General features: G+C 35.8%; 2 protein-coding genes across 3 annotated transcripts in view; one reads left to right on the top strand and one right to left on the bottom strand.

Annotated features, from left to right (window-relative positions):
* The window catches only part of LOC129263455 (uncharacterized), a 125,185-nt gene extending 122,153 nt beyond the window's left edge, over nucleotides 1–3,032 (top strand). Inside the window, exon 69 of the mRNA XM_064100693.1 lies at nucleotides 80–3,032. Within this exon, the coding sequence (XP_063956763.1) occupies nucleotides 80–246 (167 nt within the window). The 3' untranslated portion in view covers nucleotides 247–3,032. The remainder of the gene's footprint in view (nucleotides 1–79) is intronic.
* A 6,243-nt stretch (nucleotides 3,033–9,275) lies between these two features.
* LOC129263878 (transmembrane protein 101-like) lies at nucleotides 9,276–16,262 on the bottom strand. Of its 2 annotated transcripts, XR_010293858.1 has the most exons (3): nucleotides 16,068–16,262; nucleotides 13,461–14,231; nucleotides 10,929–13,381 (listed from the first exon to the last, which is right to left on the bottom strand). XR_010293858.1 is itself a non-coding variant. In XM_054901797.2 (2 exons), exons 1-2 carry the CDS (start codon nucleotides 16,179–16,181, stop codon nucleotides 13,782–13,784), a joined length of 564 nt encoding a protein of 187 aa, XP_054757772.2. In that variant the 5' UTR covers nucleotides 16,182–16,262; the 3' UTR covers nucleotides 9,276–13,781. The 2 variants fall into 2 exon arrangements, 1 of the variants encoding a protein (XP_054757772.2); XM_054901797.2 differs by having other exon boundaries at nucleotides 9,276–14,231.
* Nucleotides 16,263–19,529: the final 3,267 nt, after the last annotated feature.

The raw sequence follows: 19,529 nt of genomic DNA, 5'->3' as shown, positions 1-19,529 counted from the left end.
ACATCCCAACTTCCTCAGATGATTTCATAGCAAATCTGCAGGTTATATCATGAAATTTCACCTTTTCATTGTTTTGTAGGATCCACCATGCTGGTTGATGATTCACTGTACGACAATCATGGAATGATTATGGGAGACGCAACGTTTATACCAAGTACGCTGGACGCTGGAAGGTTTGAAGTGACTTACCCTGACTCAAGACGAAGGAGAAGAAGGAGGAGTATTGATAGACATACAGAATTATGATCAAAGCTAATAAATGCTGAATTAACTAATGCACAAGCAGTTTTATACATTGATAAGATCAAGTACAGGATTTGTATCAAGCACGCTGTACAGTGGAAGGTTTGAGGTGACTTACCCTGACTCAAGAAGAAGGAGTATCGATAGACATATAGAATTATGATCAAAACTAACAAATGCTGAAAGAACTCATCTTAATGCACAAGCAGCTTTATACATGGATTAGATCAAGTACAGGATTTGTATCAAGTACATTTAACGTTGGTAGGTTGGGAATAACCTGTCTAGACTCGAGACAAAGAAGAAGAAGTATTGACAGACATACAGAATTATGATCAAACCTATCGAAAGTGGAGAGATCTGTTTTCATTCCTCAGTGTTTTATATGACTTCAGTAGATCAAGCATTGATACCAAGTAAACTGGACGCAGGTAGGTTTGAAGTTATGCAGACTCAAAACGAAAGAGAAGTATTGATAGATATACGGAACTATGATCAATACTATCGAAAGTGGAGTGAACTCATTTAATTGCTAAGGCAGTTTGAAAAATGGATTAGGTCAAGTATTTGTACAGAGTACACTATATTCTGGTAGTTTTGAAGTAACCTATCCAGACTCGAGAAGGAGGAGGAATGTCAATAGACATACAGATATACGATCGTACCTATCGAAAAAGGAGAGAACTTCTTTTCATTGCTCAGTTTTTTTAATGACTTGAGTAGTTCAAGCATGCATGATCAAAAAGACTTTGTACATGTATGGATTAATGAACAGGCAATATGAAGAAAATAGATCCATAATTTGTACCGAGTGTACTAAGCTGTCAGAGGGACTGAAAAATACTTATATTTTTTTTATTTATTTTTAAATGCAATGCCCAAACCTTTCTTATTTGATAAGATATGTATAAAACATTTATATTGAATGTGAACTGTAGATATTGAATGAACTCTGAGACAAAGAAGAGCTTTGATGTTTCTTGTTGAAGTACATTGAGGCTATACCGTCCAAATCTAGACAAAGAAATGGTTTCAGGTGTCTGTTCTATTCTTAGATGATGTACACAAACATATACATGATTTTTACAAACTGGAATGTCTTGTATGCCAAAGATAACCCAGACATTTTGTACTGAGCATTATTGCTTTATATTGAACTTATGACAAACTTAATAATGATAAAAATGTAATATTGATGTGGAGCATTCTGGCCAAGTGGATTAGTCTTCAGTTTGAAACAGAGGGTTGCGGGTTCAAATCCCAGCCATGGCGTAGTTCAATGGTTCCTTCAGCAATAAATTTATCCCTATTGTGCTGCACTTGACCCAGGTGAGGTACAGTATCCCTGGGTATCTGGTAGAAATTAGACCCTTGAAATATGTGTGTGCTGTAAGGAATCACTGCCACCAAGCTTCAACCTGGGGTGGTATTCTGAAAATTGTCTTAACTTTTCTTGTAAGTCAGCAATATAACAGCTCACTAAAATTCTCTTGAATTGGTATTCTGAAAATTGTCTTAACTTTTCTTGTAACTTTTCTTGTAAGTCAGCAATGTAACAGCTCACTAAAATTCTCTTAAATTGGTATTCTGAAAATTGACTTATCTCTGTAAGGACGTCCCCTATTTCACCTCTGACACGTCCAATATTTCATCATCAACCAATCATTAAGCTTGTCGTTATATGCTTAGGTCAACCAATAGAAGCGTCTCTTCTGAAAAATAATGAAGCGCATTGTTGATATGATGCGTAATTTCCTTGCGCCCCCGACGCCTATGCTTGTGCGCTTCTGTGCTAAAAATACACGTAGCTCTTCTCAAAGATATATTTTCTCTGAAAAGATTCATCGTCTCGAACACCAATTTAAGTCTACCAATCCGTCGTTATAATGTCTTTGGAATGTCTCCTTTTGTAAAACAAGATGTTCTTGCGGGATGCAGCAAGAAATGATTATTACAGACGGACAAATATCGCATGCAACAATACGTTACAATAGCCCCCTACCTCTTGTAAATTTTCTTGTATTTTGCAAGGAAGTTAACAGAACGCAAAGATAAGAGAATTTTCAGAATACCTTTTATCTCGATGTTATCTTGTGCAAAGGGATATTTAGGCGCCGTTTTTAACTCTACACATAATTCTAGCTCTGACATCATACGCGCTCAGCGAAAGTTACAAGAAAATTTACTAGAAAAGATACAAGAATTTTCAGAATACCGATTTTATTGTAACTCTAAAGATACAAGAATATTTCTCTTAAGACAATTTTCAGAATACGGCCCCAGGTTTATAATATCCAAATCCTTTGGAAGCGCATCTATAGAGATATTATAATCATAATGTGATATACGCTATACAGTGTGCCCCACAAAAAAGGAAACCCGTGATCAGAGATTGATTTCACAATTTAGTAAACCTGTTTTTCTATGAATTTTATACTTATGATAAGAGTGGAAACTCATCTTTAATTTGAGACCAACAGCTTTGCAAATCATTCATGGCAGATTACAGACAATTAATATTGAGGTCTATCAGAAACGATTTGCGCAGAAACTCACATGCTTATCTGAATCCACCTCATTCCAGGGTCAGTGAGAGAGTTTGCCTTTGAAGAAATAAGATGTGGGAATCCCGGTTTCCTTTTTTTCTGGGACACACTGTGCAAGAACTGTTTATTATAATTATCATTATTTTCATCATTAATAAAATTAAATGATCATTCGGGTGATACTACAGGGGTCAGGGGACATTACTACCCTGTGGTATTTCAAGTAATGACTGTAAAGACAGGAAAAGAAGAGAAAGAGGAAGAAAAAGAAGAGTAACAAACAGGGATCATCCAAGTCTGTATTACCCTTATCCAATTAAGAAAAATAAAAAATGACTTTACCTTTCGGTTGTCTTCTTGCCTCCCACCCCCCTCTCTCTCCATTGAATTACCCTTGCTGCCACTACTGCAGATAAATACCAGTTGTGGTAACGATTTCAAAATGAGTTCAAACAGAATCCAATGAAATTACCCTCAAAGTATTTGTATGTATGAATAAAAGTATGTGCCAAATAGCTCTGGAAGAAAATGCGCTATTGCTGAGAAATGAGCAAAATAAGAAAGGAATTCCATCAAATGTCGGGTATTTTTTCGAAGCAATAGTAATACACCGTCCCACATATGCTTTTCCGTGTTAGTGATCATCAGAATTATCAATCATGGTAACAGGGCTCAGCAGCCAATCATAATCAAGGCTTCTATGGAAGTTGCCGTTATGACAAAGTTACAACAGTTGTACCTCTTTATGAAATGGGCCCCTGATGTAAGAGTGACTTTATGAGAAATGTGCCATGTATATATGAATGAAATTCATTTAGTAGTTTTGCAGTGACACAGAGAAGACTTCCATATTCCGTCCAAGTGTATTTGCCGAAGCATTATGAAGAGATTTTTGTATTTTATGCAATGTAGTGTGTTTAAAAAAAATTATTTTCCGTCCATTAATAAACTGTTTGTGTTCTATGTTACAAATGATAAAAGGGTACTTCAAAATATGATTCTGCATGTACACAACATTCATGAAGGTAGCATCGACAAGTATGCACTGCAGATGAGCACCCAAGATATTTCCTTAGCACTACAGGTGCCATGAGCCTAATTACATCAGGAGGGCTAAAGATATTCGTTCGACCCAACCCATTCGAATTTTTTAAATTTGATATTGCTGATTCGACAAAAGTGTATGAATGTGATTCAAAATCTAACACTGATTCTAGAAATGGTAACTACTGAACTTCCTTTGCCCAAATTGGGAAGATATATCAATGATTTGGAACTATTTTTTGACTGCCGGAAGAATTGGGGCTATTTTACTGTTTCAGTTGATGAATTTGATCCCATCATAGTTATCTTCATAAATGGCGATTTATTTTTAAAATGAGCTGGCTACGATACCCTTCTCTGGTCAGATATGGAATGTCAGATATATATCCTATCCAAAGGTAGTAAACATTCGACCCTCTAATTTCACATTTATTTGTTATGAATTTTTCTTAAGTGCCATTTTAACACACAAGTCTATGGGGAATGTTTTACGCGCGTGACACCTACATCCTGACTTATGGATCCTGCCGAGTATCGTCGTAGAAGTACATGTAGGCCGTGGCAGGATTAGAAGTCGCGACTCTTGAGAATAATTGAGGAATCGCATTTCAGGAACAGACATGGAAATTAATAGACATGATTTTCTTTCAGGTACTATCTGCCAAATGATTTCAGTGTGTCTTTTTTCTTCAAATAAATTTACTCACTCGTGCATGAATGAGGAATTGTCTAGACTGCCAGATAAAAGACATTATTCTTAGTTTTAAAATTAATAGGTCATTTATAGTATTTGTGAGTAGGTTCAGATAAATCATTGATAATTCTCGTTTTTGTTTATTTTATTTCACCATATATTTCCCCAAAACAGTGATTTCTCAATATTTCGAATTTGATATAAACTATGCAATAAGTATTATGTCTGCACATATGTATACTGGTATCTGCCCAATTCTAATATAAGAAAAGGAAACCAACTACCAAACAAACAAATTTTCATTTTCAATGTAGAGACAGATATTGAAAAATTCTTAGTCAAAATGGTGAAAAATGTTAAGATTTGAGGTATTTCATCCTGAGGCACGTAAGAATCAGGCACAATGTTGTGCGCAGTCATGGGCCACCATTTTTTGTGTAATTACAAATTGAAAACTGTTTTTTTTTTTCAATCAAATTCTTCTTACTTAAACAAGATTTTTGGCACACTTTCTCTTCTAAATATAGAAAAAATAAAAATTCTGAATGAAGCTTTTGTAAAATTTAAAAATATTTCAGTCGAATTTTAGCTGCGCAAAAAATGGGCCCCCTTCACAGCATTTCTCCATTTTGCCCTCTTTCCATCTTATTTTATAGTTTAATATCAGGGGCCGTGAAGGAAGGGGGGGGGGGAGGTTGCTGGGGCTGGGTGTGCTTCAGCCCCCCCCCCCCTTTTCAAAAACTGTATACAAAAACATAACAAGTGGAATGCCTCTGGCCGTCTCACCTGCATCACGCGATTCAATATAGCAGCAGTGCTGATTTTGAAAACTACTATAACTCGCACAAGATGTTCAGTGATACTTGGTTACTCTTATTTCCACGTTTTATGAACTAGACCAATACACTTATAGAGATATGATGGCAATTCAACAAATACCCCCAACGTGGCCAAAGTTCTTTGACCTTAACATGACCTTTGACCTTGATCATGTGACCTGAAACTTGCACAGGATGTTCAGTGATACTTGATTACTATTATGTCCAAGTTTTATGAACTAGACCAACACACTTTCAAATTTATGGCTGTAATTCAACAAATACCCCAATTTGGCCAAAGTTCATTGACCCTAAATGACCTTTGACCTTGATCATGTGACCTGAAACTTGCACAGGATGTTCAGTAATACTTGATTACTATTATGTCCAAGTTTCATGAATCAGATCCATAAACTTTCAAAGTTATGATGGTAATTCAACAGATACCCCCAATTCGGCCAAAGTTCATTGACCCTAAATGACCTTTGACCTTGGTCATGTGATGTGAAACTCAAGCAGGATGTTCATTGATACTTGATTAACCTTATGTATAAGTTTCATGAACTAGGTCCATATATTTTCTAAGTTATGACATTTCAAAAACTTAACCTTAGGTTAAGATTTTGATGTTGATTCCCCCAACATGGTCTAAGTTCATTGACCCTAAATGACCTTTGACCTTGCATGGTCATGTGACATGAAACTCAGGCAGGATGTTCAGTAATACTTGATTAACCTTATGGCCAAGTTTCATGAACTAGGTCCATATACTTTCTAAGTTATGCTGTCATTTCAAAAACTTAACCTCAGGTTAAGATTTGGTGTTGACGCCGCCGTCGCCGCCGCCGTCGGAAAAGCGGCGCCTATAGTCTCACTCTGCTATGCAGGTGAGACAAAAATGGCCTTCTGATTGTGATATTTTGCAAGGTCAGCACCCCCACTTCCAAAACCGTTTGTTGGCCCCTGAATATGATAAATACAAACCAATGCTACACATCATTTTAATGTTTGTGTAAAATGTTATGGTGATCAACCCTATTATTGTAGAATCTGTAGAGGGTGAGAGGCTATTGCAGACCTATTTTTTTACATTGAATTCCATCAGGTCTTGAAAATTTCAATTGATGTAAAATAATGCATGAAAGTCAAGACACATGTAAATAGTGTTGCTATGAACATATTTTGGTTTTATCATTGAGATATTAAATTATGAAAATCAGATGCTTGTATTCTATTATATCAGGGCCCCGTTGCATAAAAGTTATCCAATGGTAACTTGCATGAAATCCTTGATTTTTACTGGCTGTTGATCAGCGTTACAATGGTAGTTACCATTGGATTGCAAAGTTACCATAATGGTAACTTTTATGCAACAAGGTCCAGATGTTTTAGCCAACAGAGCGCAGATATTCCAATCATGTACATGTATTATTTATTAAGTACATACAATTATTTGAACATAACCCTAAGTCTTTCTGTAAACATAATGAGCATTTCATGTTTTTAATTTGTGTAAAAATTCATCAACTTCAGTAGATTAATTGATTTGCAGTGGTGTTACATTTTATAATTATATCAATTCAAATACATACGTATATTTATATATTATCAATTTGTACAGATAATTTTGTCAAAACTGAAATTATTTATTTTTTACCAATTACTTGATGTACATGTAATTATATGAATATTTAATCAAGATCACTTGTGCTTTCCAAAGTTGTAATCTATTTAAATATCTCATTAGACAAAAAACAAGATATTTTCCCTCCAATTTTGTATTAAAATGAAAACCATTTCAGTGGACATGAACGCTTGAATAGTGTCTTGTGTGACTTTGAGTCATTTGAAGGCATCGGCTAACATCGATTTGACTTGTAAAAAATCTGAGCTGCGAGGTCCAACTTGTCAACTGTGTCTGTGATATGTTACAATAATGAATAAGCCTGTTCACGGTTGTAAACTGCGCACGAGCAGAAAAAGGTCATTTGAGATAAACCATGAAGGTGGCTTTCAAATTCACTGTCATAGGCATTTGTGATTTGATGATTATTCATGTATTCCTTTCAAACTATTTTATCACATCCAAGCTGAAGAGTAATAAATAGAGCCTTCATAATCACTGGTATTTGACAGGAGCCTAAACAATAGTCAAATGTGCCAAAGGCAGACAATAAAACAGATTTCCAAACTTTATCCCTGATGTACTATTCAAGTCACCTGGTCTATACAATGCCTTTTGTTCTTAGAATTTGAATACTCTGCCGGTAAAGCTTACGCAACATCTACATTTGAAAATGATAGTGCTTATCCTAATGAAAAATCACAAAGGTCATTTGAGAAAAGTTGATCATGAGCTAGCCGTGAACTGGCTTATTATATCCTTGTCTCAATCAAAGACTCTGTCCTAACACTCGAAATATATTTTGATGGCATGGGTTCGAATCCCACCGCTGCCACCAAATTGCGTCAGAAAATCATTCATGGCAGATTACAGACAATAAATATTGAGGTCTATCAGAAACGATTTGCGCAGAAACTCACATGCTTATCTGAATCCATCTCATTCCAGGGTCAGTGAGAGTTTGCCTTTGAGGAAATAAGATGTGGGAATCCCGGTTTCCTTTTTTTCTGGGACAAACTGTACAAGAGCTGTTTATTATAATTATCATTGTTATTATTAATGAAATTACATGCAAGTTCATTCGGGTGATACTACAGGGGTCAGGGGACATTACTACCCTGTGGTATTTCAAGTAATGATTGTAAATTAAGACAGGAAAAGAAGAGAAAGAGGAAGAAAAAGAAGAGTAACAAATAGGGATCATCCAAGTCTGTATTACCCCTATCCAATTGAAAGAGAGAAAAAATGACTTGCCCCCTCCCCCTAGCTCTCTATCAAATTATCCTTGCTGCCAACTTTGTGTGCATTTCAACTTAAAGGTAAATACCAGTTGTGGTAACGATCTCAAAATGAGTTCAAACAGAATCCAATGAAATTACCCTCAAAGTATTTGTATGTATGAATAAAAAGTATGTGCCAAATAGCTCTGGAAGAAAATGCGCTATTGCTGAGAAATGAGCAAAATAAGCACGGAATTCCATCAAATGTCGGGTATTTTTTCAAAGCAATATTAATACACCGTCCCACATATGCTTTTCCGTGTTAGTGATCATCAGAATTATCAATCATGGTAACCGGGCTCAGCAGCCAATCATAATCAAGGCTTCTATGGAAGTTGCCATAATGACAAAGTTACAACAGTTGTGCCTCTTTATGAAATGGGCCCCTGATGTAAGAGTGACTTTATGAGAAATGTGCCATGTATATATGAATGAAATTCATTTTGTAGTTTTGCAGTGACACAGAAGACTTCCTTGTTCCGTCCAAGCATATTTGCCGAAGTATTATAAAGAGATATTTGTATTTTATGCAATGTAGTGTGTTTAAAAAAAATTATTTTCCGTCCATTGATAAACTGTTTCTGTTCTGTGTTACAAATGATAAAAGGGTACTTCAAAATAGGATTCTGCATGTACACAACATTCATGAAGGTAGCATCGACAAGTATGCACTGCAGATGAGCACCCAAGATATTTCCTTAGCACTACATCCTGACTTATGGATCCTGCCGAGTATCGTCGTAGAAGTACATGTAGGCCGTGGCAGGATTAGAAGTCGCGACTCTTGAGAATAATTGAGGAATCGCATTTCAGGAACAGACAAGGAAATTAATAGACATGATTTTCTTTCAGGTACTATCTGCCAAATGATTTCAGTGTCTTTTTTCTTCAAATAAATTTACTCACTCGTGCATGAATGAGTAATTGTCTAGACTATACCAGATAAAAGACAATAAGCTATACAATTATCTATAGTATTTATTATATTCAGATGAATCATTGATTATTTTTTTTTGTTCTAAATCCACCATATATTTTTCAAAACAGTCACCTCTCAATATTTCAAATTTGATATACATGTAAACTATGCAATACATGTATTTGTGACATTGTTCTTGCACCTGTATATATATATGTGGTGCCCTATGTCTGAAATATGTGTACCGGTGTCTGCCCAATTCTAATATAATAAAAGAAATCCAACTACCGAACCAATAAATTTACATTTTCAATATAGCGACAGATGTTTTAAAAATCTGACTCAAAATGGTGATAAATGTTGAGATTTCGGGTATTGCATCCTTAGGCACCTAAGAATTGGGTGCCCTGCTTTGCGCAGTCACGGGACACCATTTGTTGTAATTTCAAATGGGAAACTGTTTTTTCCTTCAAATTCTTGGTCTCAAGACTTTTGGTGCACTTTCTCTTCTGAATATAGAAAAAACAAATTGCGTCAGAAAATCATTATTAACAGTAGTGCTTCTAAAAAGTGAAATATAAAGTGACCGGAAACACCATCTTCATTTCATCACATAGACTTATGTGTTCTATTATTATCAGCATGATAGAAATTACACAAAATCTTCGATTATAACATATCAAAAGCATTTCTTTTAATTTTTTTGTTGGTTTTAGAGTTTTTTAGGTTGATAAAAAGGCATACATGACATTGTACATATTTCATCTCTCCTTTGGCTTTTGAAATTTTTTCATTAACATGTAGATGAAAACAAAATGCTGTGTCAATGCCAGAACACGATAACACAACACTTTCATGCATTGCGTGTGTGCAAAAACGCACTTAGCAGTGCGCATAAGTGCATTGCGTAAGGGTGTTTCTGCACCAAAGCAGTGCATGAAAATGTTTGCTAAGGGCATTCTTGCACCGACACAAAAAAGTTATATGTATGATAAAAACTGAATTATAAGCTTGCCTTTATAATCCCTCACATACAAATATGTTCATTGTTTATTTTCATTTGGTCCAATGCCAATTCGTCCAATTGCCAACTCGTCCACTATCATTTGGTCAACTATAAGTTCGTCTAATATCCACATAGTCTAAATGCCACTGCCATTTCGTCCACACACCATTTCGTCTAATAACCAGTTGGTCCAATAGCCATTTAGTCCATATACCATTTGGTCTAATAAGACTAAGTGTTAATTGGGCAAAATGAATGAAAATAAAACAAATATTAGACCAAATGGTTATGAGACAAAATGGTCATAGACAAACTGGCGATTAGATGAAGTGATGATTGGACCAAATGGTTATTGGAACAAATGGTTGTTAGACGAAATGTTGATGGACGGAATGGCATTAGACTAAATGAAGGTTATACCATGTGGTGAGTGAACGAGCTGGTAGTAGACAAACTGGCAATTTTCCATGTTATCTGCCACCCCCAGACCAACAATACTATAGGTCACCCAACATGAATGTTGACATTTTTATTAAGCTTGAGAAAGCACATCTTAAGGTTTGAATGATCTATAACTTGATAAACAATAACCCAAACAAATACTTGATTGAATGCAGAAGAAATTCAGTGAAAGCTTCAAAAATAAGGAGAAAATAAGGTTTGAAGTTCAGGGTTCACCGAAGTATGAGATGTGTATACTGTGCAATCTTGGTGAAACTTCCAAGCGGTTCCCTAAAAATGATGCTAACGAAACTCTTGGACATGTATCTTGTGTTTTATTCAAATTCAAAGCTTCAAATATCGACAGTAAGAATACGCTTTTTTGGTCTAAAGCCATATAGTCTAATTTCAAATGTGACCATGCAGAAAATAAAGTGGCAATTTACATCATATTTTCCACTAAATAATTACATGAAACAGAAGATCATGATTTTTGTTCATTATAATTTTTAATATAATTTTTTTTCTTCATTTTTCAGATTAATCTGCTTTTCTTTCTCAAGTTGACAATAATTGTTAATTTGTCTTTCTAATTATATCCCGTATACGAATACTAGCATTCAATATAAAGACAAGATGGTTCACGTCCACAAGTCTCGCCTGATTTCTTGATCAATAAAATATGCAATATGATCATTTGACCCCTAGATGACCTTTGACCTAATGATCCTTGTGAACACACATGTACCAAGTGTAAACACAATTGATGTGGAAATAAAGAAATGAAAGCAGGTTTAACAAAAACTTGACCTTTTCACCCCTAGATGACCTTTGACCCCATCATCCTCCTTGACACACATGTGGTGTTACCCAAAGATCATTTGTACCAAGTGGGATCATAATTGATGCAGTAATAAAGAAGAAAGTCAAAAGGGGCCTAAGCTTTCGATCCTAGCAGAATCTTCGTCGGAGGCAAAATGACAAACATATAAAGTAATAAAGAAATCAGAGTAAATTAAACAAAAACTTAACATTTTTGTAAAAGACTAACAGGAAAAATGATCACTAGGTCTCTACCAAACTTCGTTCAAGCAAAAAAAACTTTGTTCAGGCGAGACAAAAAATGCATAAGGGAGACACTGTATCTCTACAGTGTGTCTCAAAAAGTTATCGGATTTCTACATATACCTTCCCCCAATAGTGTTATCCGTTTACTTGGCAGTCATTTCAAAAGCGTATATATATATATATTTTTTTTTGAGACACACTGTATACACCAGTCAAACATTTTTTCAGCCCACATCATCCATTCCATTCCTTGTTTTATTATCATGTAAAACATGTTATTAGCCTCTTTAAAGTCAAACCTTTTCTTATTAAAACATTTCAGTGCTCCGATATTTAACATTTAAACAGATTTAATTGCATACGTCATTGAAAAATAGTCAAAATTTTGTAAATTGATAATAACTTTTGCAATCATGATCGTACTCAAAACCTTACATGAAATGAATCCGTATATTACATGTAGGTATATCTATCAAATATATGAATACAACTGTGTAACTAGGAGAATGTAATAAGGGAAAATGTTGAGTCACATTTATTAAAGGGGAAGTTTACCCTGACAAAAATTTGATAGTAAAATAGAAAAAATTAATTTAAAAGAACAATGGTGAAGGTTTGAGTAAAATGTATCAAAGAATAAAAAACTTACAGAATTCTAATTATTTGATTTGTGACGTCATATTATGCAATCATCTTTTCTATACATCATACTGGTAAAAAATCAATGAAATGTCATTTTCTCAGAAAATTGAAAATGTTTATTCCTGTACCTTCAGTAATAGACAAATCATTTCACACCCGTTCCTAAACAGAAGAACCATTTTAAAATTGATATTTATGCATTTTATGTTACATAATGTAGCAGCTGCTCACTTATGATGTCACAAATCCTAAACTTAAACTTCTAATAGCTTTCTCAATCTATAGTGGATTTTCCTCAAATCTTCACCAATATTTTTAATCATTTTTTCCACTATATTTACAACAAACTTTTCATCAGGGTATAAACTTCCCCTTTAATTCCCTTCCCCTATAAGATTATTGCTTTAATACTTTCTCCACTCCCTTTGGAGCAATGTAAACCAGTTACCATCAGAATGACTCAGAGCAAACTACTTCCATGCTTGCTTCTTTTTGGTCAGCCATTTCTCACCTGGGCAGAGAGAGGCATTCCTAAGTGGCATGCCACAAAATAATTAATGCTTAAGTAAAGCTTATAATTCTGAGAGGTTTTTCATAAAGCTGTCGGAAGTGACGCATAATTTTACACACAACTGGTAACCTGTTATGGGGTGTTAAATTCAATTCAATTCAGAACAGTTCAATTCAATTCAAGTTAATTCAATTCAGCTTAATAAATTCAATTCAGGTCAGTCCAATTCAATTCAATTTAATTCAATTTGAATCTCAATCTAATCCACTCAACTTGAAACCCAATGTTTATACATCAAAATTTGTGTAGTTAACATTTTAACATCTGAAGCCAAGGTTTGAATTTGTCAAAATTTGATTAGGGTTAACCCTATTTTTTCTGCTTTATTTCAGACCAGGCTTTTACAACCTTATCAGGGGAGCGTTTCATGAAAGGATTTTATCCGACAAGTCCTGTTTTATCCGACAATTACCATAGTAACAGTACCTCTCGCCCAATCAGAATCAGGGAAAATTGTAAGATCTGACAACTTGTCGGACAAAAATGTTGATGAAACGCTCCCCGGGGAGTGTTTCATCAACATTTTCATCCGACAAGTTGTCAGATCTGACATCTTTCTCTGATGTTGATTGGCTAAAACGTCCGACAAGTCCTTTCATGAAACGCCCCCCCCCCCCCTGATCTCAACTTCAGATCATGTGATCACCACAAGACTGTATAGTGAAAAGATTGATTTCTGAAATATTTAAGTAATCAGTTATGCATTTGTTTTTCTTTAACTCACTTTGAATAGCAAGTAGAATGCTGATTTTTGGTGAAACTGTTCAAGTTGACTTTTCTCCCAAATATCTACAAAAACTTGCCAAAACAGATTTAGTTTCTTATGTAAAGTTGTGCATGACTTACAATGAGCTCAATGAAACTGTCCCCTGAATCAAACTACTATCATGTTGCCATGAAGATCAAGCTACACAGAACAGTGACACTATTCAGAACCATATTCATTTGCATCCAGTATTCTAATCTCGCTTTCATGTGCCAATAATGAAGGTTACCTTCTATGGTCAGGATAAAAAACAACAGAGCGACGGCTAAAAATGCACTGATGCGTTTAGTCTGGAACTCGGAGGAGAAGAGGAACCCGCCCATGAGCAGGGCCACGCCCAGGAGGACCATGGCCGTCTCGCCGTGGGGGAGCGTCGAGAGGAAGGCACGGCGTTCCTCGGGCGTCCGGTAGAGCTGGACGGAGTTGATGATGCAGAAGATGGAGATGAGGTTCTTGCCGTAGGGGAAGAGGAAGTGGAGGCGGTATTTCTTGCCGAGGTCTTCTCCGACGCGGCTGGCGAGGATGAGGAATACTCCGATGACTCCGATATCGTGAGATGCGATCCGTGCCTGGTGAGATAAAAAGTTGTTTGGAGGGAGGAGAGAAGGGAAAGAGAGAATGATTCTCGAACGATGACGAAGATATACTAAAATGGTACTGAACAAGGTACCCAAATGATTCTAAAATTCACAATGTTGCATATTTCTGACAGTCTTTGCACATGAACTACTCAGTTCCAGAAGGCAACCTTTTGACAATGAATTCTCTACAACCCATAGGCTTTGAACAAGAGCCACCAAGTTCCTGATGGTAATAGGTTGACTTGTTAACTCTTGAATTATCTAATTCCCGTAGACTTTGTACAGAGTTCACCCTGTTGCAGTAGGCAATGTGTTAACCTGTTGACTACCGAATTCAAATATTTCCACAGATTTTGTACAAGGACTACCCAGTTCGTGAGATGCGATCCTTGCCTGGTGAGGTGAGGATAGAAGGGAAAAAGAGAATGATTCTCAAATGATGAAAAGATACTAAAATGGTAAAAGGTACCCAAGTGATGCCAAAATGGACATTGTTGCAGATTTCTGACAGTCTTTCCCCAGGAACCACTCAGTGCCAGAAGGCTATGTGAACACACTATGAACACACTTTGAACACACTATGAACACACTATGAACACACTTTGAACACACTTTGAACACACTATGAACACACTATGAACACACTATGAACACACTATGAACACACTATGAACACACTTTGAACACACTATGAACATACTATGAACACACTATGAACACACTTTGAACACACTTTGAACACACTTTGAACACACTATGAACACACTATGAACACACTATGAACACACTATGAACACACTTTGAACACACTTTGAACACACTTTGAACACACTATGAACACACTATGAACACACTTTGAACACACTATGAACACACTGTGAACCCTTTTGAGCAGACATTGCGTGCCTGATGAGACCGTCTGCGATGTGTGATTAAGTATATAATTATCTGAAATCATTATAATGTTTATACACAGGGGCCCATATCTGAAGTTTGGTTTAACTTAGACCACGGTCTAACTCTCTGCTAGAATCATGGGGAGCCAAAAACTCAAAACTTCTGTTTACATTGTATATTTCATATGTGTACTGTTTCGTTTCCAGCTGCTTTCATAACGAAGAAAACTACTTCAGTTATCATTCCCAGCAGTTATGAATGATTTGAGTGTCGAGTGAGCTAATGAATTGAATGCATATTAATAGAGAATTGTGCTGCAATTGACTATCCATAGTTAAACCACAACTTTAAACCACGATTTTAATTTAAACCCAAGTTCAGAATACGGGCCAATGTGTTAAGCCTTTTGACTAATGAATTCTCTAATTCCCATAGAATTTGTACAGAGTTCACCCTGTTGCAGTAGAAAATGTGTTAAAGATAAGTACCAGCTGTAGTAATGATCTCAAAATGAATTCGAACAAATTCAAGTGAAATTACCACCAAAATGTTTAAAATTGAAAAATATGTGCCAGATAAGCATGGAATTCCATCAAATGTCAGGTATTTTTCGAAGCAATATTAATACACTGTCCCACATATGCTTTTCTGTGTTAGTGATCATCAGAGTTATCAATTTGAGATAAGAATTCATGATTTTACAAATATAAGTTGACATTAATGTACCAGATCTAGATGTATGATAATATTTTGACAATTAACCTTGATTAAAACGACTTTCTCACAAAATAATTGTTTGCTTGCAACTACTGTCTTTTACCTTTAAGTTAACCTGTTGACTAACGAATTCAGTTATTTCCATAGACTTTGTACAAGGAATATACCCAGTTCCAACAGGCAAAAAGTTAAATGAGTGAAAGATCTTACCACGAGCCACATCTTGGTCTTTGGCTGCTGACTCTGGGTGATCGTGGTGAAGATTGCCATGGAAACAGCCGTGACGATGGCCCAAAGTGACCTCTGTGACCCGAATGACATCATCGTCCCAGACGTGAACAGGACAAAGATGTGAATGTAAATGTAAACCAGCGGGAATCCTTCCGATCTAGATAATGAAGTAGAGAAGAGCTGTCGTTTGAGTGCCATTTGAGTATCAATAAAGTATCATTTGTGGGGCATCATGGTCTGGTGATTAAGACCCTCGTCTTTCGATGAGGGGGACATGGTTTCGATTCCCAGCCATGGTGGAATCGGCAGTGAATTAATACGTGTGAGGAACCCGATACTGGCTCTAAATCACACATTTTGAGACTAACCGTAGGATGGATATGGAGTGAAATTAGAATGAAAAGTAGGAAGATAAGTTTTTTATTCTTCTTAACATCGTGTTGGTGCATGAGTTTTATAGCTCCCCCCATAAAATCCCACCTTTGTCACTCAGAGTATCAGAGCGAGTTCATCACCTTGATGTTCGGGTAGGTGTAGCGGTAGTGAAGTGGATTGGAGCCTACACGAACATCACTTGAGGTAGTGTAGTGTAGGCTAGCCGCTGGCCGGCAGCTAGGCTTAGGCACTCATTCAATGTACAAGGTTATGATATAACCTTGTTCTCTCAATTACTACTCCATGTGTGGCGAAATAAAGTTGGCACTGTTTGGTTTATTTCCTATTTTTCTTTGGGAAAAATGCTTGATTTTTTTACACTGTCAGTTTCCATTACAGCTATTCATCATATAACTTGGCTCTTAAGTAAATTTCATTCTTTTAATTATTTTTCTTAATTAAAAATAGAGATTGAAAAATGAAAATTTTCTTGCAATTACTACTTTCCATCAATAGAGGACGTAGACAAAAATATTTCCAAAATTCAAGTTTTTGAGGGCTCTGGTGAATACAAAAATTACTCCAAGTTACTAATGACAAATAAATTGCAACTGTATGGAAATTAGTATTTATTTATCATAAAAGTGATATTTTAATGATTTTTAAAAAATGTGTGCTGTCTACAGCATTAGCATACCATAGTCCTACCTGTAGTTTCCCCACAGGCAGGATGGTTGCAGTGAGCAAGTAGGCTTAAGCCCAAAAAAGTATCACTATTTTTGTAACCCAAAATATAGCCTAACCTAGACAGGAATAACCGTCGTTTTGGGGGATTTATTTAAGTTAACAATTTCTGACATTTTACTATCATCCCCATTCACCGACGGTAGTACGAGCCCTCATGTGTAATCAGTTCTCCCAATTCGGGCCGATAGTGTTTTGTCTAGAATTAACCTTTTTAAAGGCCTAAATGACATTATATTATCTTGAACGATGGCCCACTATTTTTGTTCGACTCTAATCTTTCTTTTGATACAACGCCTTTTCAAATAAAATTTCGAAAATATACGTTAACGATGATTTATTCCTTTTTTTTTTAAATTTTCTGCCGGAGAGGAAAAACTGGCAGCAGTGTGTTGCTGCCCTCTACGTTCGTTGAGTTAGGGTTTTATCAAGGCTTTCCGATTAGAATTTTCAATATCCTGGCCAATAAATGCGAGCGACATATTCTGTCCCGTATTTCAGAATATTGAACAAAGTATAAGTAATACATGGAAAAGTAAAGAATTTTCATCAAATAACCAACAGATGACGAACAGAGATAACAATAAAATCAATAACTGTTAACTTTTGCAAGTTCTGCAGTGATTTTCTTGCTTCCCAATACATGCAAACGAACTGGCCTCCTGACTGTGAGTGGCAGGCTACAATCATGACTATAGCTAGGCGTGTAGGATCGGAGTAGTTTTTTCTCAATGGTGAAAAAAATCTCATATGATAAACAGTTTTCCATCAAAATAATCACAAAATCAGCAGGAAATTTTTATAATTATATGGATTCTCAGATTACTGATTGGGTGATGTAATCGGAGAAGAAAGTTGTTCGGTTTTCATAACTAGATCTAGTTGTTTCAGCTTTTGTTTTGAGTCTTGTTGTGATCGGTGCAAACTTGTAATGGGATGAGAGATGCCTGTGTGTGATGCTGTGAAGTTTGACAATGTTTAATTTTGAATTTTATTCATTTCTGAAATATATTTAAAAAAAAACAACCTCATGATAGATTTTTGTTAAAATAATTTAAATTTTTTTGTATGCTGTAACTTTGTAAGTTTGATCTTTTTCCTCATTCTTTTTTTTTCTTTCTTTTCTATCTTTCTTTCTTCATCCTTCTATCCTTCCTGCTTGCCTTATTTGTTTGTTCCATCTACAGTTTGTATCTGTATTTCCAATCATTCTTTTTCTGATCCTTTCTCTCTCTGTTTGTTTTTTTCTTTCTTTCCTTCTTTTTTGAATTTCCTTGTTTTTATTTCCTTCATTCTTTCTTTCCTTAAACTTTTCTTTGCTTCCTTCTCCGCCTTCCTCTCCTTTTTCTATATCTTTCTCCCCTTCCATTATTTTCTCTCTTTTTTCATTCTCTTATCCCTTAATTCTTTTTTCCCTCAATTTTATTTTATCCTTTCTTTCGTTCTTGATTTCATTTTTTCCTTCCAAATCTTTCCCCTTATTCTTTCTTTCTTTCCCGTCTTTCCTTCCTCCCTTCCTGTTTTCTTCTTTCTTTCAAAGAATGAAGGAAACATTTTCTTTCCTTCATTCTTTAATTCTTTCTTCCTCCTTTTTCCTTTCTTTCCTTTATTTTCTTTCACACATTAATTCCCTTTCTTCCTTTTAAATGAAGGAAACCTTTTCTCTTTCTTTTATTCTTTTTAATTCTATCATCCTTCTCTTATTCTAACTTTCTTTCTATTTTTTCTTGTTTCCTTAATTTTCTTTACTTCATTTTCCCCTTCATTTTCTTCTTTCTTTCCTCTCAATTCATCTCTTTTCTTTCTCTCCTTCACCCTCCCTTCCTCTACTTTGTATTTTTTGTGCAAATCTAACACTGTGTAGCCTTATTTGTTGATTGTTTTATTAAGTCAGACCTGGATTGGTCGATCCACTCGTGAATCATACTTAATAACTTTTATAAAATAGGTGTATTATTTCAAGCATCGCGATTGGCCAATACGCGTCACGACATCCAACTTTTTTGGTGCACTGCATGGCACTGGCAGTGCAAAAGGTGCGCAACGAAAATTGACATTGCACGCTCAAGCAAACCAGTGCGGTAGAAGTCCCGGGAGAAGTCCAACAAAACTGTACTGTATTTTTTCTAGAATTTGTTTCTGTGTTGCTATTTTATAAAACAAATAATGCACTTGCTCTGTCGTGCGTAAAAGTAAATGCAGAGAAAGCTCGGTTTCTTCAGTTCAGATGGTGCACACTGGGCACTCGCCGCCAGCGGCCACTCTAGGCGACACCCCAATACTTACCCGTGCTAATAAACTGGGACTCCACTCACGCGCATT

This window comes from Lytechinus pictus, chromosome 6 (genome assembly GCF_037042905.1).
Source record: "Lytechinus pictus isolate F3 Inbred chromosome 6, Lp3.0, whole genome shotgun sequence".
NCBI lineage: Eukaryota > Metazoa > Echinodermata > Echinoidea > Temnopleuroida > Toxopneustidae > Lytechinus > Lytechinus pictus.
This window is presented reverse-complemented; position numbering and strand designations above follow the sequence as displayed.